At 42.2% G+C, this 25,271-nt stretch overlaps 1 protein-coding gene across 4 annotated transcripts in view; it reads right to left on the reverse strand.

Moving 5' to 3' along the window:
- Positions 1-4,077: 4,077 nt before the first annotated feature.
- The window catches only part of epn2 (epsin 2), a 71,897-nt gene continuing 50,703 nt past the window's right edge, over positions 4,078-25,271 (reverse strand). For 3 of the 4 annotated variants that reach the window (XM_038820600.1, XM_038820603.1, XM_038820601.1), the window contains exons 7-9: positions 21,156-21,251; positions 19,104-19,322; positions 4,078-6,800 (exon numbers count right to left, since the gene is read on the reverse strand). In XM_038820600.1, coding sequence (XP_038676528.1) covers positions 6,481-6,800; positions 19,104-19,322; positions 21,156-21,251 — 635 coding nt within the window. In that variant the 3' untranslated portion in view covers positions 4,078-6,480. The remainder of the gene's footprint in view (positions 6,801-19,103; positions 19,323-21,155; positions 21,252-25,271) is intronic. The other variant, XM_038820604.1, reaches the window with a different exon arrangement.

The raw sequence follows: 25,271 nt of genomic DNA on the forward strand, positions 1-25,271 counted from the left end.
CTAAAGGCACTGAAAATTGCAAAGTCTATTGTTCCTGAAAACATGTGCTCCAGAACTTGTTGCGCCCTTAGCCCAAGCTGTCGCAGACAGCTACAAACTGGTTATCTCCCTGGCAATATGGAAAACGGTCCGGATATGTCCTGTACTCAACAGGACAAATCCAACCCAGCCATTTTATCCTTGATCATCAGCTGGAAGGGGTCATCAACAGTGGTATTAAGCAGCACTTACCCAGCAATGACCTCCTCACATGCTCTCAGTTTGGGTTCTTTCAGGGTTACTCAACAGCTGACATCATTGCAACCTTGGCTCAAATATGGACAAAAGAGCCGAATCTCAGAGGTGAGATTAACTGCCCTTGACATCAAGGAGCCCTGGCAAAACAGAGTTAATGTGATTCAGGAGGTAAACTCTCCACAGGTTGGAGTTATTCTGGCATAAAGGAAGATGGTTGTGATGGTTAAAGGTCAATCATTTCAGCTCCAAATCACTGCAGAAGTTCCTCAAGATAGCATCCTCAGTTCAAACATCTTCAGCTGCTTCATCAATGACCATCCTTCAATCAGAAGGGGGGATGTTTGCAGATGACTGCCAAATGTTCAGCAGTATTCACGACTCCATAGATACCGAAGCATGTAAGGCAGCACAGTGGTTAGCACTACTGCATCACAGCACCAGAGACCTGGGTTCAATTCTGGCCTTGGGTGACTGTGTGGAGTTTGCACTTTTATCCCGTGTCTGCGTGGGTTTCTTCCTGGTGCTGCAGTATCCTCCCACAATCTAAAGTGCTGCAGTATCCTCCCACAATCCAAAGATGAACAGGTTAGACGGGGTTATGAGAATAGGGGAGTGGGCTTATGAAGGGTGCTCTTTGAGGGTCAGTGGTGACTCAATGGGCCGAATGGCCTCATTCTGCACTGTACGAAGTCTATGGCCAAATGCCGGAAGACCTGCACAATATCCAGGCTTGGGCTGACAAGTGGCATGTAGCATTCGTGCCACACAAGTGCCAACTAGACAATTCTTTTTAAATTTAGAGTGCTCAATTCTTTTTTTTCCCATTAAAGGGCAATTTAGCGTGGCCAATCCATCTACCCTGCACATTTTTGGGTTGTGGGGGTGAGACCCACGCAGACATGGGGAGAATGTGAAAACTCCACACGGACAGATACCCGGAGCCAGGATAAAACCCGGGTCCTGAGTGTCGTGAGGCAATAGTGTTAACAACTGCGCCACCGTGCCACCTGACGAGAGAATTCTAACCATCATCCCTTCACATTTAATGGCATTACCATCACTGAATCCCCCACTGTCAACATCCAGGGGTAACCCTTGATCAGAAACTGAACTGGACTATATAAGGTAAGGTAAAGTCACCATAGTCCCAGATGACCATAGGCTGCTTTCCCCTTTGAGGGGAGAGTGATTAAATCGAAGGATCGCCACACCTCAGGTGAGGGACATGGTTGAGAAGGCGGGGCCTTCATGAGTATCCTCAGCCAGTACGGGAATTGAACCCACACTGCTGGCCTTGCCAATCATGAATCAATCATAGCCAAGTGAGCGAAACTGGCTATACGAATACCATGGCTACCAAAGCAGTTCAAAGGCTTGGAATCCTGGGACGAGTTACTCAACGCCTGACCACCATCTACAAGGCACAAGTCAGGAGTATAATGGCATACTCCCCACTTGCCTGGTTGAGTGCAGTTCCAACACTCAAGAAGCTCAACACCAGCCGGGACAAAGCAGCCCACTGGATTGCTACCCCTTCCACAAACATTCAATCCCTCCACCATCGACGAACAGTGACAGCAATGTACACCATGTACAATATGCACTGCAGGAACTCACCAAGGTTCCTTAGGAAGCACTTTGCAAACACATGATTGCTATCATCTGAAAGGACAAGCACAGCAGATATGCAAGAACACCACCACCTGGAGATTCCCCTCCAAGTCACTCACCATTCTGACTTGGAAATATATTGCCATTCCTTCACAGTTGCTGGGTCCAAATTATGAAAATCCCTCTTTTAGCAGCAATGTGGGTGTACCTGCACCTCCGGGACTGCAGTGATTCAAGAAGGTAGCTCACCACCATTTTCTGAAGTTCAACTAAGGATGGGCAATAAATTCTGGCCGAGACAGCGACGCTCACATCTCGTAAATGAATTAAAAAGCAAATTCAAAATGGATCAGATATGATAGACTTGCATTTGAAGCGTTTCACGTCTTTAGGACTTTATGCAGCACTATCATGGCACAGAAACAGGTTTGCAGCCACAATGTGCCACTCTCAGGTTTCTGACTTCTCGCTTTGTTTCCATACAGCGGCATGGAATTAGTCATCATTCATTCACTTTTATCCACCTTTTTATATTAGGGAGAAGAGCAGTATCGACTGAAGCAGAATGCTTACATACTTTCAGGATGATAGATTGCACATAATTTGGAGACCTAAATAAGGAAGATACACAATCGAATGTTCATAAGTTATGGGTAGAAGCATGAGTTTCCACAAGTTACAGAAAATATTTTTTATTCAAAAATTTCTTCCCAATTTATGTTTTTTTAAATAATGTAGATCAATAGTGTAATTTTTCTGAACGTGCATGACTTTGTCATCTACCTTTAGTAAAAGATACTTCTACTTTATCTCAATTAGAGGAAAAATAAGTGAGAATATTTTTGAATAAAAACATAAAGAACTGAATGAAAGTAAGTGTAAAATTAGCACAGTTATATCCCAGACAAAATCAACATGTAAAACTAAAGTAGATTTTATGAGAAACTCTTACTTTTTTTTTTGAAGGAGTGCAAACAATGAAAAAGTATTGGTGGTTGAGGTAGTTTTGCTGTGACCTTGCTGCTCAATGTGAGCACCAGTCATTTTTTTCTAATGTCCAGAATACTGCCCTCTGGCAAGCTTCCTTGTTCTCTGAAATCCAGCTCCTATAAACATTTTTGTTCAAGTATTCTGTAGGAATCTCTCCAGATTCCCTGAAGAAATTTACCAAATGGTTTACACTACCCAAATTTTAACCAGTCTGCTAGCATGTATAGGGGTAAATAATTCTGTGACTAACAGAGATGATTAACAAGCAGTTCCATACCCACCATGAAACTCGGCTGAATAATGTGTTAGCATGATCATATAAATATTTTATTTCAGACAAGCTCAATTAGATCTGGAACTCCTCTCCAGGTGTCTCGGAGGAGTTAATTTATCCTCAAAACTACTTTCCAGGTGTTTCTAAAATGGTGCGAAACTGGACAGGAGGAATCACTGCCAACACTCCAGGTTTTTCCAATTCCATGATTAGCAGGAACATGGATTTAGTCCTGGTCCATCACATACAAGTGATTTACTACAGAAAATAAACTAAGCCAAAGTTACACAAGTGGCAGCGAGGAGATAAAGAACAGATTTAGACATGTGGGAAAAAAAGATAAGCGTGTGGGTGTCGGGTGTTAGCTTTCGTCTGCAATGCCTTTCTTTGATTTTCCAGTTCCAAGGCTTACTTAATTTCCGGTGTGTTAAGGATACTGAATAATAAAGGACAAGCAATTAAAGCCGTAACTATGCAAGTGACTGAAATCTACTGTACAGCTTCCTGTAGTAAAATTAATACATAGTAACAGTACACTGAAATTACACAAGTTACATGTGACAGACTACTACATTTACACTGATGCAGTTATGTAATAGAATGACAGCAAATAATTTTCTTTTTACAGTACATAATGAAAACATTTGTTGATACAAATCTTACCAGGAGCTTTGTATTAATTTCAGTGACTAAATACAAGACTATACAAGTAGTGGCTGCACTCTTAGCAAGCATCCTCTCACACTCACATGAATCCCAAGACCTCAAAATAAATCAAAATATCTGGACTTGTACAATATAAACATATATGCGGTAGATCACATAGGGTCACATTCCAAATGAATTTTGTTTGTGGCATTTCTATGTTTGGTATGCAGATCACCACTTTCTGTATAAAAACGCACACACTTAAGTATGAAATTAACTTCAAAAGCAGTACTCATTCAAAAATTGAGAATTCAAAGTTACATAATGTGCCATACTTTTATTGATAATGACTTAAAAAAATAAGGTGCACACCACTGTAGCCTGTAAATGCTATAACTAGACAAATTAGTTTGATGAACAATTATTCCACATCCATATTTTAAATTATTACTGTGATTATTTTCTTTTTCACAGCCTGTTGTCTCTATCTAAGCAAAATGATATCAGTTGGAACTCAGCATTTCACTTAAATACTGATGACAGCTGATACAGAACAAATCTCTATTCAACTTCTGAATGCAGATCTGAGCAGGAGAAAAAATGCAAGATTATTCACAATAGTTATCCAATGTGGGTATGAAATATTTTATATCTATGTCAAGTTTTAAGAAAAGAAGTGTTACCCGGCAATTGATATCCACATTGAGCAAAAGTTCATCACTACTACTATAATGCCAGACTGCTCACTATTTATCTATTGCCCTGTAAACCACTCCAAGACACTATTTTAACTTAATGAATGTATAGAAATGAAGGCTATTGTTTGTCTTTATAAAAAGTAGATGCATATGGATAAAGGAAAACAAATCCAAGCTTTTCACTTTCCCATTAAACAATACTAACATGTTGTTGGCCATGTCTACAAACACATTTCCTAGCCAAAATTAAGAATATTAAGAACCAAAAAAAAAGAACTTAATACACTCTCAAATGTCATAACCCACTCCATTACCTATCCCCTCTGTCTCAAGAGGCGTCAGCAGAAAACTCATTCATTAAAGGCAATGCATGGACTCATCACTATTGTCTATCCATTAAGTTACTAAAATACAAACATCATAGGACTTCTATTTAGCTTCACTGCATAGCAATTCATCCTCAAGTACCTGTCTGATCATCCACTGATACAAAATGAAAATCTGTTTTCAAATTTATTACAAAACTTTATAAACTGCTATGTACTTAGTGTTGAAACAAACTTAACACAACCAAACTTAAGACAATAGACAAATACACTCTTCAGTTACTGGATTCCCTTTTCTCTTTCTAAAATACAAAGCTTAATCTTAACTTAGCAAAGCAAAGATACATTTGGACCTCCATGGCACCTGCCAACACAATGTTTTAAAGCAGATAAAAAACACACTTGCAAAATCTTACCAAAATCCCTAGACAGAAAGATTAAAAATAGCATAACATTTTTGTAAACTACAATATGGTTGCAAATTACAGACTCTAAAACTTGGCTATTTAACCTTTACATGAAGACTCATCTATATAAAAAAGCTGTGCAAAGTGTACAGGATTAACTGCATATACCGATGTTGAGTCTGAATTAGCTTAATGTTTGCTTTACTTAGTAAAATCTAAAAGAAATAAAATAAAAAGCACCTAGATTCCAAAGTTACATTGATGTAAGTTTTTTTTCCTTTAAACTTTATTTTACTACTGTCTGGTGTCTGCTTTGTTTCATTAACAATGGTGAACACTACTCCCAACCTCTCACCTAGACACGTGTTTTAAATATTCTAGAGAATAGCCAGTCATCATTAGAAAATCTTAGATTTCAATAACAAAAAAAGACTGATGCATGCAGCTTTCCCCCACATTAAACCTCCTACCGATTTACTGAAACTTGTGTAAATAGTTTGTTTATTGTTCATTACAATGATTTTTAATGATCATAAACTTTACAAGGAATTTCAATCCTATCAGCACTGAATCATGATTAATACTGAACAATAACTGATACCTTCTGCTTAAATAGCATCTGATGCTGAGAATGTTACTTCAAACAGCAATTAAAAGGTGCATGCAAGAGTCAAATTAAAAAGCAATTTTGTAACAGCCTATTCAGAAGCTAGCACAATTTTAAAACTCATTGCCGTGAACAGGTTTGCAAAATTATTTTCAATCCATCAGCTACGAAATCAAGTTTTTATAGGTTTATTGGTGCTGTGATTTTGGCTAAGTTCCATATTTGCCTTTATGATTAGGAAGCAAATTTCTAACTCCCGAAAACAGTCATTGTGGTCGTATAATTCTTTTTTGAAACAGGTCAATAGTAGGTTGACTTGTGAAATATGCAAAACAGTGATTATACCACACAAAACACTATGTTACCTTTGGACAAACTGTAATATGCACTTAAGGATTGGAGGATTCATTAGTTGTGAATATTAAATTCACGTTACTACTGTTTAGCTACATGTTCAGTCACCATATGATACCTCCATTGGCAGCAAATAGCTTCTTTAGAAAATAGTGAAAATTAACCACTGTCAATATACACTTCATAAAAAACCAACACAGCAAAATCCGAACCGACTGTGATGATCTCCTCATCACAGCCATAAATGCAGTCTAGAATACATTTAACTTAGCTAGCTACACTCCTATCTAGATTTTCACTCTGTTATGAAGATATTTCCTCTGGTCTTTTATAATAGGAAAGGATTAGTTGTAGAGGTCTGGGAAGTAGGCGGAGGGATGCCTGTTGATAAAAGTGGTTGCGGCATTGTTCCAGCAATGTTCATTCCTGTACCCATTCGACCAATAACTGGCAATTGTACCACGCCCATTGCCATAGGTGCTGACATGGAGCTGAGCGCCATTGGTTCCATACTGACTGCCGGTACAGTACCAAATGTAGACTGTCCTGAGGTCATCAAAGGACTTGCTCGCATTTGGTTCAGTGTAGGAGGCTGCGGCTGGTTAATTTGAAAGGGATTAATCTGAGTGGCCTGGACTGGAGTTGAACCTACAAAAAAATAATTGAATATCAGTAAAATAAGTTTTTACAAGACACACAAATATCACTATATCGAGCCACCCTGCAGCATGTTTCACGGTGGTGGGAGGTAGCCTGCTGATGTCCAGAGGTGGAATCTTCTGGTTTTGCTCCTGTCAATGGGATTTCTCATTGAATCCACACCACGCCACCAGGAAACCCATGGTGGGGGAGCCCTGTCCACTGGACTGGAAGATCCCACCACGTGAACAGTGGACGATTTCACCCACAATCTTTGAAAGTATTTAACTCCCCATTTTATATCTTTATAAACTCTTATAAAGGTCTCACTTTTATTTAATACCCTATCTCCCCTTCAATAATTTATTTTTAAAAAACATATCACCGAATAGGAAAACACAAGAAACTCATCTGAGTACTAATTTTACAATCAGAAATTTATTTACAATGGCAATGCACTTGTGCATTCGAATTGCACACTACTGGTGTAAAATTTCTAATGCTCTTCCACATACCTTGGATATTATTTCTGGCCGAAAAATACAACGTTATAAAGCAGAAGGAAAGAAGTTCAGAAGTCAACAGAAGTATTTATACAATGCCTTTAATGTAGAAAAATGTCCCGTGGTACTTCAGAGGTATAACGAGACAAAAATGATAACGACAAAAGGAGGACATTTTATGAGAAGGATTTTTAAATTATTTTATTGGGCAAGGGAACTGCTGGCTAGGCGAGCATTTATTGCCCATCCCTAATTCAGGATGTCATCCTATAGATGCCCAGTTTTCAGTTGCTAGATTTGTTTGAAATCTATCTCCTTTAACATGGTGATAATACCATATAATACGATTAGGGGTATCCTCAGTGAAGGCCAGATTTAGTCTCCACAAGGATTGTGCAGTAGTCACTATTACCAATAATGTCATGGATAAATGCACATGCAACAGGTAGATTGGTGAGGATGAGGTCAAGTTGATTTTCTTTCTTTTTGCTTCCCTCATCTGCCAAAGACCCAGTTGAACAGCCATTTCCTTTCAGACTTGGCCAGCTTGGACAGCAGTGACCGAGCTACTTTTGGTGATGGATATTGAAGTCTCACACCCATAGTATACTATGTGCCCATGCCATACTATGTGCCCATGCCATACTATGTGCCCTTGCCATACTATGTGCCCGTGCCATACTATGTGCCCTTGCCACCCTCAGTGCTTTCAGCATGTGGTGTTCAACATGGGGGAGTACTGATTCATCAGCGGAGGGGAAACGGCAGGTGGTAATCAGTGGAGATTTCTTTGCTCATGTTTGATCTGATGCCACAAGACTTCATGGAGTCCAGAGTTTATGTTGAGGGGCAACTCTTTCCTGACTGTATGCTACTGTGCCACTACATCTGGTGGATCTGCCTTGTAGGTCGGATAGGGCACAACCACAGATGGTTTGGGGCATTGTCTGCAAGATGTGATTCCGTGAGAATGAAACTTTGGCACAAGCTTTCAGATGTTAGTAAGGAGGACGTTTCACAGTTGACAGAGTTGGGTGCACAGTTGTAGTTTCCAGTGCCTACATCAATGCCAGGTGATCGGTCAGGTTTCATTCCTCATCAACTTTTCTGTAGCAGTTTGACACAACTAAGTCAGACCATTTTAGGAGAGCAGTTAACCCAGATTGTTATGGGTTTGGAGTCACACGTAGACCTAACTATTAAGGATGGCAAATTTCCTTCCCTAAAAGACATTAGTTGCTGAGACTAGGCTTAAATTCCAGATTTATTAAATAATTTATTTTAAAATATTTTTATTAAAGATTTTCCAATTTTCCAATAGATTTTACAACAAAACCGATATTCCCCATAAATGATACACAAAACCCACATAACAAAAACCCCAACCAGCCATACCCACCCGTCTGCCAAGGTAAAAACCACAACCAACCAAACAAACAAAACAACCCCAGACCTCCCAAACCCCCGCCCCAAGCAACTGATGGTGACTAAATCCTTAAAGTAGGTAACGAATGGCTATCAGCTCCGGTAGTACCCTTCAACCGACTTCCTGACGGTGTACTTAGCTTTCTCCAGTTAAAAGAATTCCATTAGGTCCCCAACCATGCAGAGGAGTTGGGTGGAGAAGAGAACCTCCATCCCAGCAAAACCCGCCTCCAATCAGCAAGACAAAGGCAAGGACATCTGCCTACACTCCAGTCTGCAGCCCTGGCGAGTCTGAAACCCCAAAAATGGCCACCAAAGGACAAGGCTCCAGCTCAATATTCAGAATTGCCGACATGGTGTTGAAGGAGGAAACCCAAAAGTTTACCAATTTGGGGCAAGACCATACTATATGTATGCGATTGATCAGACCCCCGGCACATTGCTTGCAGTGGTCTTGTACATCCAGAAATAAAAAGCTCATCTTAAGTTTTGTTCAGGTGCGCCCTGTGCATCTTAGGTTGATCAGACAAAGCCGCGCAGGTGGGGTAGTGGAGTTCACCCTGCAAAGGGCCTCACTCCACACCTCATAATTTACTCTGAGCCCCAGCTCCCCCTCCCACTTCGCCTTCATCCATCTGCCAAATCAGTGTCCTCAGAAGCCAGCAAAAGTATCCTTTCCAACAGAGATGCCTGCAGCGCCTGTTGGGAAGGCCACCTGCAAAAATTCCATATCTGGGAGGTACCTGAACGAATTATTCCCCCCCACCCCACCTGCTCAAACTTCACTGTCAATTCCTTCAAATTGTCAAACCATCCCTCTAGAAACAGATTCCTGAATCTCTCCAGCCCCTTCCCACACCCAGAATGTTGCGTCCTATCGCGACAGTTCAAATAAATGATTGGCACAGATAGGGGCCAGACTCAACATGGCTCCAAGCCAATACCGCCTGAATTTGAGCCTTGCCCACCTATGTAAAAGATTAAATCAACCTATTGACCCTCGCAAAAATAACCTTAGGGAGAAAAGAAAGGAAACAATGAAATAAAAACAAAAACCGAGGAAGAATATTCATTTTGTTAGATTGGACTCTGCCCACCAAGGACAGAGGAAGGTTAACACATTTATGCAGATCAGACTTAACCTTGTCCACCAGATTTGCAAAATCAGGTGTATGCGAACTGGCCCAATCACAGGGACACCCGAACTCCCAAATACCTGAAGCTGGCCAAGCGAAAAGGCAATACCCCCAAGTTGGCGCCCCTTCCTTGGGGCAGTTACCGGAAAACATTCACTGTATTAATTTAAATTCCACCTGATGCCATGGTGTGATTTGAACTCTTGTCTCAAGAGCAATAGCCTGGGCCTCTGAATTCCAATCCAGTGATGTGAACACTACGCCACCACGTTCCCCAAAATTGGGGTAGAATTGGTGACAGTAAGTATAGGTTATTGTGGAGGCCTGTAATGCAGTTCAAGGCAAACCAAAACAAAAGAGCAAGAAATGTAGGTTTCTTTTATATTAGTTTGCCTCATATCAGCAGTAGCTCAAGTTTTGCATTAAATACCAGGGACGGGATTCTCCGACCCCCCGCCGGGCAGATTCGGCGGGGGCGGGAATTGGGCCACGCCGGTCGGCGGGCCCCCCGCGACAATTCTCCTGCCCGCGATGGGCCGAAGTCCCGCCACTGACTAGCCTCTCCCGCTGGCGTGGATTAAAATACCTCTCTTACCGGCGGGAATGGCGGCGCGGGCGGGCACCGGGGTCCTGGGGGGTGGGGCACGGGGCGATCTGACCCCGGGGGGTGCCCCCACGGTGGCCTGGCCCGCGATCGGGGCCCACCAATTGGTGGGCGGGCCTGTGCCGTGGGGGCACTCTTTTTCTTCCTCCTTCGCCATGGTCTTCACCATGGCAGAGGTGGAAGAGACCCCCTCCCCTGCGCATGCGCCGGTATGACATCAGCAGCCGCTGATGCTCCGGCGCATGCGCGGACTTACGCCGGCCAGCGAAGTCCTTTCCGCCCTGGCTGGCGTGGTGCCAAAGGCCGTTCACGCCAGCTGGCGGAGTGGGAACCACTCCAACGTGGGCCTAGCCCCTCAATGTGAGGGCTTGGCCCCTAAAGGTGCGGAGACGTCCGCACCTTTGGGGAGGCCCGACGCCGGAGTGGTTCACGCCACTCCAATACGCCGGGACCCCCTGCCCCGCCAGGTAGGGGAGAATCCTGGCCCAGGTTTGTGTCAGGAAGCAGAGATAGTTTTTAAAGCGTTGGATATCAGAAATAAGGTATAGATTGGAGTTCAATTTAGTGCTTCTGTGCAAGAAAGGGTTAAAACTCTCGTTAGAATCATGGTAAACAAAGGTGTTTGCAAATGTGGGGGTTTGGTTTCATTTCAAACTGTGTCCTATTGTGTTTATAGAGTTTACAACCTGAAAAATGAACAGAGATTAGGAGGACTGGACTGTGGTTTAGCAACCAGGGCCACCTTTAAGTGGGAAAGACCTTTGAGTTTAGTTGTTAAACTGGAATCAATGCAGGAGCTTAGAAGCTAGGGAAGAAACAGCACTCAATGCTTACCAGGAGCAGGACAATGGAGTAATTGGAAAAAAGCAAAGCCCAGAAATTAAAGTACAGATGGGAACCAGGGAATGAAAAGTGAAGTCCCAGAAAGATTGAAGCCAAAGAGATAAAAAGAACTGAAATTTGAACAAAGAACTGTTCATGGAAGTTAAAGACAGGACAGAAAAGTGCACACTTAGTGAGGTTGGCTAGCGAGAAGCCAGATATCCAAAGCAACCCTAAGGGATTGCTTTGGATATCTGGCCTTAGTAGAGCCTGTGAAGCAGTAGTGTTCTGTTGGCATGGCTGAATACTTGAGTGATTCTGTGACAGCTTGAATGAATGTTGCAATTCAAGACAGAGGAATATTGAAAGAAGAGTTGGAAATCCTGGAAGTGGATACTTGCTGAAAACAACTGAAGAAATCATTGTTTAAAAGATTCTAAGAGGAAACACTCTTGAGGAAGTCAGAGTCCGCAGTGAGAATAGTTGGTTCACAGTGTAATCATCATCTTGGGAGGATTGGAGAAGAACATCCACATAAATTAGATTGGGTGGCATCTGCCACTTGGTTTCAGAGTGGTTACAGTTGGCCTTTTGGTTTACAGAGACAGCGTATTCAATGAGAACATTATTGCAAAAGATATTTTGTGTGACCGGTGTTATTCTTAAAATATAGAGGTGGTGGCGTAGTGATACTGTTACTGGACTAGTAATCCAGAGACCCAGAGTAATGCTCTGGGGAACCAGGTTCAAATCTTGCCACTGGAAGTCTAATGATGATCATAAAACCATTGTCATAAAAAAAATCTGGTTCACTCATGTCCTTACGGGAAGGAAACCTGCCGTCCATATCTGGTCTGGACTACACGTGACTCCAGACCCACAGCAATTTAGTTGACTCTTAATTGCCCTCACAAGGGCATTTAGGGATGGGCAATAAATGCTGGAACAGCCTGTGTCTCATGAATGAATAAAAATGCTGCATATTTGTAAAGCTATAGGTAGGGTGAAATTGTATTATTGTCAAACTTTTCATTTTTAAGAATTTTTTTTGTTAAAAGTTAATTAGCGGTCATGTGTCTCTGCTCATTCACATTTTCTTAAATAAAAAGTACAAGTGACTTTTGAGTCAGGGTCCCATTCTGGGAACTTCCCGTTCAGTAGTTTTAACTGGGATCATGAACAGCACCAGGCTAACCAAGCTGCATATATCTGATTTAGAAGCAAAAAAATCCCAGAAGAAAGTAAACAATCCTGTCTCCCTATTCATCCAGCTAGTTAGCAGACCACTAGATGGATGAAGAACAATTTCCTATTTACGTTTTACTTGTGTGAAATGCTAGACTGATACATTGATTCCGATTCTTAAAATTCTTATTTTCTTTTGTCAATTTATTCTTCTGAAATTTAATGCAAAGAAATATGCATTTTTAATCCTGTCAGTGGTTAATTTTTGGGTCTATTTCCTCATATGCTCCTACAACCTTTCCTAATTTCCCTAACCAATTGTAGAACTCAAAAGCAAATTTAAACTGGCTGATGAGGAACTATTAAAGCCAAATATCAGTGATTTAAACAATAAAATCCAAGCTCCAGTGGAGAATTTAGCAAGTGCTGGACTGTCAGAGGTGCCATATTTCCAATTTTCAACATTTCCTTCAGCATGTTCTGTTATCCCATACTGTAGCTACAAGAACACATTTTAGTTCATATGAGCAAGGCCTAAACTATGATGCTGAGCAGAAGAAAGGTTGGAGGGCAACATAACAATAGATACAGGACAAGAATATCACTGACACGGATAGGTGATTCACATTTTACAAGCAAATTAACAGTAACAAACAACAATTAAATTAAATACAAGAGGCACAGATACAAGCTAGAATAAGTCCAAGTAGCAGTGGAAAAGGACAAAGAATGGGTGTATTGATTTCAAATGCTTCAAGACTACAAAAAGCAAAAGTGTGAGAAGCAGTAACACAAATTCGAGGAGGAGAATGAAAAGTGCAGGTTCAAAGTGATAAAAAGGTGAAGCAATGTCACCGTTCTACAAAAATCATATGGTTAACTTGAAGAGATACAGCATTAACAATCTTTGGAATGTAAAATAAAGGACATAGCAACAATTAAATCAATTAATAAAGGTATATGCATGATACAACGTTAATCTGACTTGATTCATTTTATAGTGAAAACAGTGATTTTACAGTATTTCAAATGCCTGCAGGGCAGAGAGCTAACTGCCGCTTTACACAAATGTTCTGATGTATGTATGAGAAGTGACTATAATAATGTACAGTTTGTAATCTCATAGCTGAGGCTTGAAAAGAAAAGTTTAGACCAATGTCAAAAACAGTACATACAAAACATTAGCTCTACAAATGCAGAAATTGTGATTAGAGGGGCCATAGTAAGAGCACACAAAGGGGCACATTTCTACAGGCTGTTGCACAAAACGATGTGCACTGCTCCTGGACAACAACACCAAATACTGGCTGGAATATACTACTTTGACAGGCATGGAGATAGTCAAAGGTTTTAGCAGCTATGGGAAGGCAGGCAGAAAGAATTAGATTCATAGCATAGTGCAAGGCTGAAGAGTCACTTTGTATCCAGGGCGCATAATAATTGCTGAGAGAAGCCCATAAATGGCATGTTGAAGGTTCTAACATTCTGCAATAGCCTGATGGCTATTCACCAGCAAAGCGAAGACATCAGCAATGCCTGATGGTCAAAAAGGCTAACTCTGTATCAGCATTAGCAACATAAACAGTATGGGTCTGCGGTGAAGAACAGGAGGTGCAGTCAGAGATTGAGCACAGGAGCTGATTGGGCAATGGCTGCTGCTATGCCTTGGACAGACAATAATTAAACCTAAACTAGTGTGTCATGTTCCCAAGAGAATTACGACCCGAGGGTCTTGACTTTTTAAACATTTGTGACTGAAGGACATTGATTCATTAGTGCGGTCCTGTGAGTGCGTGAATTGACGCTTGAGCAAGATCTGTATTAAAAGGAGAGACGGACCCGGGGGTCGATATGTTATGGTTAGTGGGAGGTTGGAGGGAATGGTGATGGTATTGGTAAATATATATGCCCCAAACTGGGATGATGTTGAGTTTGTCAGATGGGTGCTGGGGAAGATCCCGGACCTGGATTCATACTGACTGATTATGGGGGGAGATTTTAACACGGTTCTGGATCCGAGGCTGGACCGGTCAAGTGCCAGGTCTGGGAAGGTATCAGCTATGGCAAAGGAACTGCTCGGGTTTATGGAGTGCATTGGGGGGGGGGGGGGGGGGGGTTTGGATCCATGGAGATTTGGGAGGCCAAGGAGTTTTCATTTTACTCCATGTACACAAGGTATATTCCCGGGTAGACTTCTTTGTGTTGGACAAAAAACTGCTGGCCGAGGTGGTGGATGCTCAATATTCAGAAGTTGCGGTGTCAGACCACGCCCCGCGCTGGGTAGACCTGCAAGTCAACAAAGGAAAGGCCTTTGTTGACTTGCAGGTGGAGCTGTTAGCGGAGGAGTGAATGTGGGGCTGTTAGCGGAGGAGGAGATGTGTGAGCGGGTGCGGGAGGTCATTCAGCGGTATATAAAGATCAATGACAGGTGAGGTTTGGGCGGGGGAGACGTGGGAGGCACTGAAAGCGGTTAGTCAGGGAGAACACATCTCAATTCGGGCACATAAGGAGAAGACTGAGCGGGCGGAGTTGGACAGGCTGGGAGGTGAAATTTAACAGATGAACAGGAGGTTTGTGGAGTCTCTGGTTGACAGGCTTCTGAAGGAGCATCAGACTCTGCAATTTGGGCTCCTGTCCACAGGTAAGGAGGAGGGACAGCTGAGGAGGGTGAAGGGGGCGATATATGAATATGGGGAAAAAGCCAGTAGGATGTTGGCGCACCATCTGAGGAAGCAGGAGGCGGCGAGAGAGATTGGAAAATTAAAAGATTCCCGGGGGGCGGGGGGGGGGGGGGGGGGGGGGGGGGCGGAGAAAGAGATGGTTTTGGACCCGGCAGGGGTGGATGATGTGTTTTGGGAGTTTTACAGTAGATTGTAAAAATCGGAATCCCCAGCCTGTTGAACGTAGATGGTAAATTGCTGGCAAAGATCTTGGCCATGCGCATAGAGGATTGTGTTCCGGCGGTAATAAGGGAGGACCAGTCGGGATTTGTGAAGGTACGACACCTGACATCCAATATTAGATGGCTCCTAAATGTAATACTGATGCCTGCGGAGGGGCGCGAGGTCAAGGTGGTGGTGGCCATGGATGCAGAGAAGGCCTTTGATTGGGTGGGATGTCCTGGGAAGGTTCGGGCAGAGATTCGTGGATTGGGTCCGGTTGCTTTATCTGGCACCAGTGACGAATGTAAGGACCAACCAGGTCCGGTCAGAGTATTTTAGTCTGTGCAGGGGGACAAGACTCTCCCCACTACTGTTTGCCCTGGCCATAGAGCCTTTGGAAATGGCGCTTAGGGCATCAAACATTTGGGGGGGGGGGGATAGTGAGAGGGTGGGTGGAGCATAGGGTTGCGCTCTATGCGGACGATTTGCTCCTGTATATAACAGACCCATTTGGGGGGGGGAATTGCAGGAATTATGGGAATACTGGAGGAATTTGGCCGGTTCTCAGGCTACAAACTAAACATGCGCAAGAGCGAGGTCTTCGCGATCCAGGCAAGGGGGCAGGAGAGAAGACTGAGGGAAATGTCGTTTAAAGTGGTGGGAAGGAGTTTTAGGTATTTGGGGATTCAGGTGGCAAGGGACTGGGGTCAGCTTCAGAAACTAAATTTGGGCAGGGTGATTGAGCAAATGAAAGGGGACTTCCGCAGGTGGGACGTGCTCCCGCTATCATTGGCGGGAAGGATACAGACTGTGAAAATGACAGTCCTCCTGATATTGCTGTTTGTGATTCAGTGTCTCCCAATCTTTATCCCCAAGGCATTTTTTAGGAAAATGAACACGGCGATCTCAGGTTTTATATGGGCTGTGAAAGCACAGAGGGAGAGTTCTTAAGCGGGGGCGCGGGGAGAGAGGCTTAGCCCTTCTGAACTTTATTAATTACTACTGGGCGGCTAATATTTCAATAGGTAGGAAGAGGGTGGTGGGGGAGGGGTCGGTATGGGAGCAGGGTTGAGGCATCATCGTGTAAGGGCACGAGTCTGGAGGCTCTGTTAACGGCACCTCTGCCGTTCTCGCCGGCTCGGTACTTCACAAGCCCAGTGGTAGTGGCAGCCCTGAGAATGTGGGGCAATGGAGGCAGCATATGAGACTGGAAGGGGCGTATGTATGGCCACCGATCTGTGACAATCACCTGTTCGCTCTAGGGGGGGCTGGATGGGGGCTTCAGGAGGTGGCAGCAGGCAGGGATTGAGAGATTTAGGGACCTTTTCATTGAGGAAGGTTTCCCAAGCCTGGAGGAACTAGGTGAGGAGTTTGAGTTACCGGGTGGGAATAGATTTTGGTACCTGCAAGTACGGGACTTTTTCCGGAGGTCTTTTTCAAGCTTCCCTCGCCTCCCTCTAAAGGGACTACAGGATAAGCTGATCTCAAAAACAGGGGTTGGGGAGGGGAGGGTCTCGGAAATATGTAAGGAATTGATGGAGTGGGAAGGGGTCCCAATCGGGAGAGGTGCAGAGAAAGTGGGGAGGGGAGTTGGAAGTTGGGCTATGGGAGAAGGCCCTGAAAAGAATCAATGCATCCTTGTCATGTGCCAGGCTTAGCCTGATCCAGTTCAAAGTGGTCCACAGGGCTCATGACTGTGGCCCGCATGAATAGGTTTTTTGAGGAGGACGACGACAGGTGGAGGGGTTGGTTTAGGACAGTGGGCTAAACAGCTGGCTTGTAATGCAGAACAAGTCCAGCAGCACGGGTTCAATTCCCGTACCAGCCTCCCCGGAATGTGGCGACTAGAGGCTTTTCACAGTAACTTCATTGAAGCCTACTTGTGACAATAAGCGATTATTATTATTTGGTGTAGGAGGTGCGGGGGAAGTCCAGCGAATCATGTACATACGTTTTGGGCATGTCCGAAGCCGAGGGTAGTTTGGCAGGGATTCACAGATGTCATGTCACGGGTCACGTAAGGGAGGGTGACTCCGAGTCCAAAGGTGGCAATATTTGAAATGTCGGAAGATCCGGGAGCTCAGGGGGATACAAAGGCTGACGGTTTGGCCTTTCCCTCCCTGGTGGCCTGGAGACAGATTTTGCTGGGATGGAGGGACTCGGAGCCTCCAAAGGGGTGTGGGTCAGTGAATGTCAGTGTTTCTCAGGGTAGAGAAGATTAAGTTCGCCTCAAGGGGTTCAATACAGAGGTTTGCTCGCAGGTGGCAGCCGTTCATCGACTTCTTTAAGGATAGCTGACCGTCAGCAGAAGCGGGAGGGATGGGGGCATTGAAGTGAAGAATGAGGGCACGGAAACTAATTTATGGGTAGCTAGGAGTTTGGGAGGGGTGAAGTTGGGTATGTTACTGTGAGGTTTTTGCATATCTCGGACCGTTCTGTTATTTAAAATGCTAATATGTTGAAATGTTAAGATTATAAATGCCTCAATAAAATGTTTCCTAAAAATAAAAAGTAGACACAAAAGAGGCTTCTAAAGTGATAACCTGCAGGAATAACCATTATAAGAAGCCATGACCTAGGTCCAGGACCCAGAGAGGATATTGGGATCCACTAAGAGGGAATCTAATTACCTCACCTCTTAATGGGTGATATTTAGGTTCAAGCCATGAGTTTGGACATATTTTTCAGAACTGAGTATTGGATATCTTTTATAACAGTGTTTTAAAACTTTTGGGGTACAATAAATGGAAATAACCGTACAATAATTTGAGAGTTTGAGTGTTTTGTCTGTAACACTAGCTGACTCAAGTTTGAGGTACAACAGCGGCGATAAGAGTCAATATTGTTTGATCATTATCTTTGGCCATCCAAGTCACAAAGACACACTTATGGGGCTATTCCTATACGCTAGACATAAGATAAATAAATGGTACAACCTGTGATGTTTGTGCACTTTGTTTGAGGGTCATTTGTTAAGTTTGCAACATGTTTCCCGCAAAGAGAAAAAACTGTCAAAAATCAGAGAACCATTGGCCTCTTTAGCCCTCTGACATCTCAATGCACGGACATCTGGTTTTCTATTTATTAAATAATATGACAGTAGGAACTTATGTTTTTATGGCTTTGCTTAATCAATAATCTTTTCCCCTTTTAATACAATAAAGCTACGTGACAAAGAAAGAAGCAAATGGCAAAGTATTATGCAAGTAGATCATATGGGGAAGAAAGGTTGCTCAAAGTAATTCCCCTTTCACATCACTCTCCTCTACATCTATCGAGTTTCCACTATCAAGAGAAATAATATTTTTTTGACTTGGGAAGGAACGATGAGGGCCGCAAACATTCACAGAAATACCAATTGAAACCATCTCTCAAATGTGGTGCAAAATAAGCAATATTTAAACCAGTGTGGAGCATGAGAAAATCTGTAATGATTATTTTTAATTAGATTCGGAATTAGTCATCTGACTGAAATATGGTTGAATACTGGCTGAAAGCCCATATTTTTAAACTGTTTCAATAAATTCCACCACATAGAAAGAAAACAAATATTCAAGCTCTGATATAAAATAATCACAAAATTCAAAATGGGAAGAGTCAATGGGAAAAGGAATGATGGAGACGGGCAAGAGTTGATGGTAATAGAATTTTTTCTCCCGAAATCTTAAAGAGTTTGATTTACAGAGCATCACCACTACTCTCCAGAATGGGGATCCCAGTTTAATTTACAAGGAAAAAATTTCCTAAATGCATACCTGAAGCCAGGAAAGGATTAGATATACTGGAAGGTTGCACAGGCTTGGTTACCAGGGAATCCAAATTCACCAAAGCTGCATTAGGGCCCAGAAACGACTCTGGTGTTTTTCGAGCTGCAGTCTGCTTTGATGGCGCTGAACCAGTAAGCTGAGCATCAAATAAGTCTGGACTAATTGAACCACTGGGTTTAGAACTTCCGCCCAACATGTCAGTCTCACCTGAAGTAAAAGTTGACATACATTTAACCAAAATTAAAATCTTCAAGCCAATTCCATAATGCAGGGTGCAGAGCTTTTAAATGCTAACGGTAATATTTTGAATTGTCTTTTTATATCCACTGAGCTGTATCATTTCCTGTGTATAGTAACCTGAATTAAACAATTAACTGCAGTCCAATACTGCATTCTTACTATAATACTAACAGTTCTCTGCAGATATTAATAGTGCTGACAAATACTCCATGCACAATAAACTACAGGGTCAACACATTTAACCATAAAAATGAAGTTGCTGTCCAACATCCCCACAGCTTTCATATTTAACTTTTGTTTATTGATAACTACCATTGATCGTGTAAACATGGAAACAGCATTTATGGTTGGAAATCTTGCCAGCAATGTTGCCTTCCTGCTAGCCACCTGAAGCATCTTCCTATGTATTCTGCACTTTTTAAAAGAGGGTAGATATAAAAATCATCGCAATGGAAAAGTTTAATCATCATTATGCTGATTTACAAATTCCATGAAAACATCCAACTTAAAAAAAGGTTTCAAAAAAGATGAAAACACTTTAACGGGAGAGATGGTGGCATAGTAGTATTGTCACTGGATGTGTAATCCAGAGACTGAGGGTGATGCTCTGGGGACCCGGGTTCAGATCTCACCATGGCAGATGGAGAAATTTGAATTTGTTAAAAGTCTAAAGATGATCATGAAACCATTTCTGATTGTCGTAAAAACGCATTTCATTCACTAATATCCTTCAGGAAAGGAAATTTGCTGACTGTAACCAGTCTGGCCTACATGTGACTCCTGGTCTACAGCAATGTGGTTGACCCTTAAAATGCCCTCTGAAATCACAGCAAGTCACTCAGTTCAAGGGTAATGAGGGACGGGCAATAAATATCGGCTCAGCCAGTGACACCCACATTCCATGAATGAATAAAAAAATGCTTCCTGTTAACTGGATGCACACATTTGCCTTATGCAAAAGGAACGAAACATGTGTTTTACCGAGTTGACAGATGAGTCAGGTTCTAAAGATACGAAGATAATTTCAGATTAAAATTTGATCACTGTTATCTTGCAAAAATCTTACAAAAGTTTTAAGAACTCAGTATAAATGATGAAAGGCCAACTGGATAACTGTATGCCAGGTCATATGAAAATACCACCAATATCCTTTCACCATTAAAATTATTTAATCAAGGAACATTTTTTTTTTAAGTTGATTAAAAATAAATTGTAATTCTGTTTTTAAAAAAGTGGTGTGTAATTTAAGGCTGCATTTTAATTCTGGGGTTCTGACTTTTGGAAATTGCTTATTGCACTTTTTTTGACAATTTTAAGTATTTGAGTAAATTATAGCCCTGGAAATTATTGTCTACCATCTATGAACTTAAAACGGATCTTCAACAGAAAGTTGTTAAATATCAGTCAACTCTCAAAGGGCACATAATAACTCGAGCACTGCTCTGTGAGCTTGAGACCTCTTGTCTCATTATTTGGAGAATTAAAATCCATATTCTAAGGCTTACCACTGAGTAATGAAGCACAATTGTATGTCAAAAGCAACAAGCAACACACATGACAGCATATACATGGAAGAAAATGTATTTGAAATGGCATGTTTGAGACACCTTCTGCACGAGTACATTAATGCCAGCTGATTGATATCTCTGGTAATAGAACCACCATATGGGACTAAACGTTTTAGAGACTATTAGTGACACCTAGCCAGGTTACATGGCTACATGCTTCAACAGAAAAATAACAGGATCAAGAGGGAAAATACACCGGAGACACAAGTAAACAAAATAAACATTTCATTACCTGTTCTTTTTGATGAAGCTCGGAGGTCTTCAAAATCAGCAAAGTCATCCTTTGCTGCACCATTTAATGTGCTGAATGGGTCAAACGCTGTACTGCCTGCAGTGGGAGAGTTAGAAATGTAGATTATAATTTAAAATTTACTTCAAACTGCAATTCATTTAAGTCAGCTTTGTGATCTTGTAGCATCAGCAGCTTATTGGTGTTCAGATCATGGATTAACAATTTGTACAGCTCAATTCTGAGAATTAGGTTAGGAGTCAAATGGAAACATGCCCAAGATTAAAATCATCCAAATCTTTACTTGCTATTTTCTTTTCAAATGTGCTTTCATTTCAAGAGTGCAATGTATTTGACGAAATGTGCAGTGCAAAGTTTTGATATTAATTGTCAAACAGCCAAATAAGAACAGAACTTAGGATCTGCTTTAAAATGTAATGCTTAATTTGTAGCCCTATAAGCTAAATTCTACAATCCTAAAACTATTTGGTCTGGTGGAACAACAAGTAATCAGTTTCAAACAGAGACAATAAACAATGTACTGCCTTTGGAAGTCTCAGGTATTCTTTGTAAATAAGATCAGATACAATATTTGTTAAATATTCTAGTTACATTTATCAAAATATTGATTAGTCATTTGGTGGTCCAGAACTTATGAAAGAAGCTTTTTGTCTTGCACTCACCAAGACACGTCACAAGAAGGCTTTACAAGGGGAAAACAAAGAACAGGGCTCTGTGTATTAATATATGTCGCTCCCAAAACATGCAAATGCACCACATTGCGATCCCGACTGACGACCTTAAATTAGCTGTCAGCATAATTCTTAGTACATTGAGGATTATTTAGCAAATGTTGTCCAACCACAGAATCACATTGGACCCGTTTTGAGTTTTGCAAACACGAGCTGGTTGGGTACGGCCTGTACTTTGCCCATAATAGCAGCTGGGATATGCTGTTTGACACAATTCACCAATCTCAGGGACGTCCTGCCTACATTCATAGGATCACATGGGCACAAAAATTCATATACCACATTACTGATTTATGGGATAGGCAGAATGTTTTTGACTTGACGGCAGAATCCTCTTAGTAGTAGCACAGTGGATTTGCATTTTGTTTATTGTCACGTGAACCAAGTATTTTTCTACGAGCAGCTCAACGGATCATTAAGTACATGAAAAGAAAAGGAAATAAAAGAAAATAGCAGCGTGAAACAGCCATCTTCACCTGCTGCTCAAATGTTTTAAGATACCTTGCCCTCCTGGGGTAATGAAGTACACTAGGCACTTTTAGCAGTCAAAAGGTGATGGCCTTAAACTTGTTCATGGGTTTGCGTGATATATAGTACAAAAAAATGAAATGATCAGGATGGCCATTATCCTAGAGATGTTTCTGATGTTCCCTATTTCTGCATGAGCTTGCATGGTCAGCAACTGGCTCTGGCCCTATTTACAAGATTTCCGCTAAGACTGATCTTATAGCATCTGGAACTACAAAAATCCCAACACGCATACTGACATGAAGGTAGGCTTGCGGTATACCATGGTAGAGCATCCTCTGGCAGATTTCCCCACTGAGACGTCAAGGAAGCGCTTCATTTGACTGCTCCATTTCAAATATGAATCTGAGTGCAGGATGGAGCCCATTAAAACAGAAGGAGGACATTATTACATGCAGCTGCATATTGAAATACAGAAAATCTATCATCCACATATTGGAAATATGCAAGGGGTAGGAGGTTAGGTGTCATTCCATCGAAGACATGTTTCTCGTGGAACTGAACAAAGAAGCTTACAAAAGCTGGGCCTAGAGGAGATCACATAGCAACATAATCTATTTTGGCAGTCATTAAAACCGAATTCAACTGCGCGAGTTGCCAAGTTCAATGAATACTGATTCATGCAATGGTGACAAATCTAGATTGCAATGATATAGATTTGCTGTGCAAATATTAAGGGCTTCCTAAAATGGAACTTTGGTGAATAGGCTAGCAATGTCAAATGAGTACATGGACACAGTACTGTGACTGACATGCAAGTCCTGCACGTGGAGAATTTGCTCAAAACTGCTTTCTTTGGAGTATAAATTGTTGATTTCCCTTTATACTGGTATTCTTGCAGAGTGTACTTGATGAATGCAAGATGAAAAGCTTTGACATCACTTTTTACAGTAATATCAGAATATCAGTACTGCTTCAGTTTTTTTCATTGTTGAAATAACCGACAAGACTTCTGAATTCATGCAGTTTGAGTGTTATCTTAATAAGGTGCATCAATGCACCAAGCTACAATACCACAAGACCATTTGATATAGGAGCAGAATTAGGCCATTCGGCCCGAGTGTGCTCCATCTTTCGATCATGGCTGATTTTCTATCTCCATTCTCCTACCCTCTTCCCATAACCCCTGTTCCCCTTATTAATCAAGAACCTATCTAACTCGGTCTTAAAGACACTTTGTGGCATGGCCTCCACAGCCTTCTGCGGTAGTGAGTTCCACAGATTCACGACCCTTTGGCTACGAAATTCCTCCTCATCTCAGTTTTAAAAGGATCGTCCCTTCAGACTGAGGCTGCATCCTCCGGTTCTAGTCTCTCCTACTGGTGGAAACATCTTCTCCACGTCCATTCTATCCAGGCCTCTCAGTATCCTGCAAGTTTCAATGAGATCCCCACTCATTCTTCTGAACTCCATTGAGTACAGACCCAGAGTCTCAACAGTTCCTCATATGACAAGCCCTTCATTCCCGGGATCATTGTAAATCTCTTCTGGGCCCCCTCGAGGGCCAGCACATTCTTCCTTAGATATGGGGCCCATAACTGCTCAATATGTTCCAAACGGTGTCTGACCAGGGCATTATACAGATTCAGCTGCACATCCCTGTCTTCTATTCTCGCCCTCTTGACATGAATGCTAACATTACATTTGCCTTCCCAACTGCCAACTGAACCTGCACGTTAACCTTAAGACAATCCTGAACTCAGACTCTTAAGTCACTTTGTCCTACAGATTTCCGATTTTAGACAACTGTCTACGTCTACCAAAGTACATAACCTCACATTTTTTCACATTGTATTCCATCGACCACTTCTTTGCCCATCTCCGAGCCGGTCTTGGTGCTTCTGCAGCCTCCCCACTTCCTCAACACTACCTGTCCCTCTACATATCTTTGTAACAACTGCAAACTTAGCAACAATGCCCTAAATTCCTTCTTCCAGTTGTAATGTATATCGTGAATAGTTGTGGTCCCAACTCTGACCTCTGTGGAACATCACTAGTCACCGGCTTCCATCCTGAAAAAATACCTCTTTATCCCCTCTCTGCCTCTGTCAGTGAGTCAATCCTCTATTCATGCCAGTACCTTGCCAGTGAACCAATCCTCTATTCATGCCAGTACCTGACCCCAACACCATGGGCTCTTATCTTATCGGGCAGCCTCTTGTACAGTTCCTTGTCAAGGCCTTCTGGAAATCAAATAGATCATGTCCACTGGTTCTCTGCTGTCTAACGTCCTTGTTACCGCCTCAGAGAATTCTAAAAGATTTGTCAGGCATGACCTCCCAATGAGCAAGCGGTGTTGATTCAGCCTTATTTAACCATGCACTTCCAAATACCCGCAATCTCATCCTTAATAACGGACTCTAAAACCTTACCAAGGACTGAAGCCAGGCTAACTGGGCTATAATTTCCCATCATCTGCCTCCCTCCCTTCTTAAACAGGAGTGTTACATTAGCCATTTTCCAGACCTCTGGGACCTCTTTAATTCCAGTGATTCCTGTAAGATCATGGCCAATGCCTCGCCAATCTCCTCAGTTATCTCCTTCACAACCCTGGGGTGTAGCCCATCCGTCTGGGTGATTTATCCACCTGCAAACCTTTCAGTTTCCCCAGCACCTTCTCCTTAGTAATGGCCTCTACACTCACCTCAGTCCTCGAATCTCAAAGTTCTGGTATGCCACTAGTGTCTTCCACCGTGAAGACTGATGCAAACTAAGTTCTGCCATTTCTTTGCTCCCCATTACTACTTCTCCAGCGGCCCAATGTCCATTCTGCCTCTCTCAACTTTTATATAAATCGAAAAAAAACCTCTTACAATCTTTTTTTATATTACTCGCTAGC

Source organism: Scyliorhinus canicula, chromosome 15 (assembly GCF_902713615.1).
Source record: "Scyliorhinus canicula chromosome 15, sScyCan1.1, whole genome shotgun sequence".
Taxonomy (NCBI): domain Eukaryota; kingdom Metazoa; phylum Chordata; class Chondrichthyes; order Carcharhiniformes; family Scyliorhinidae; genus Scyliorhinus; species Scyliorhinus canicula.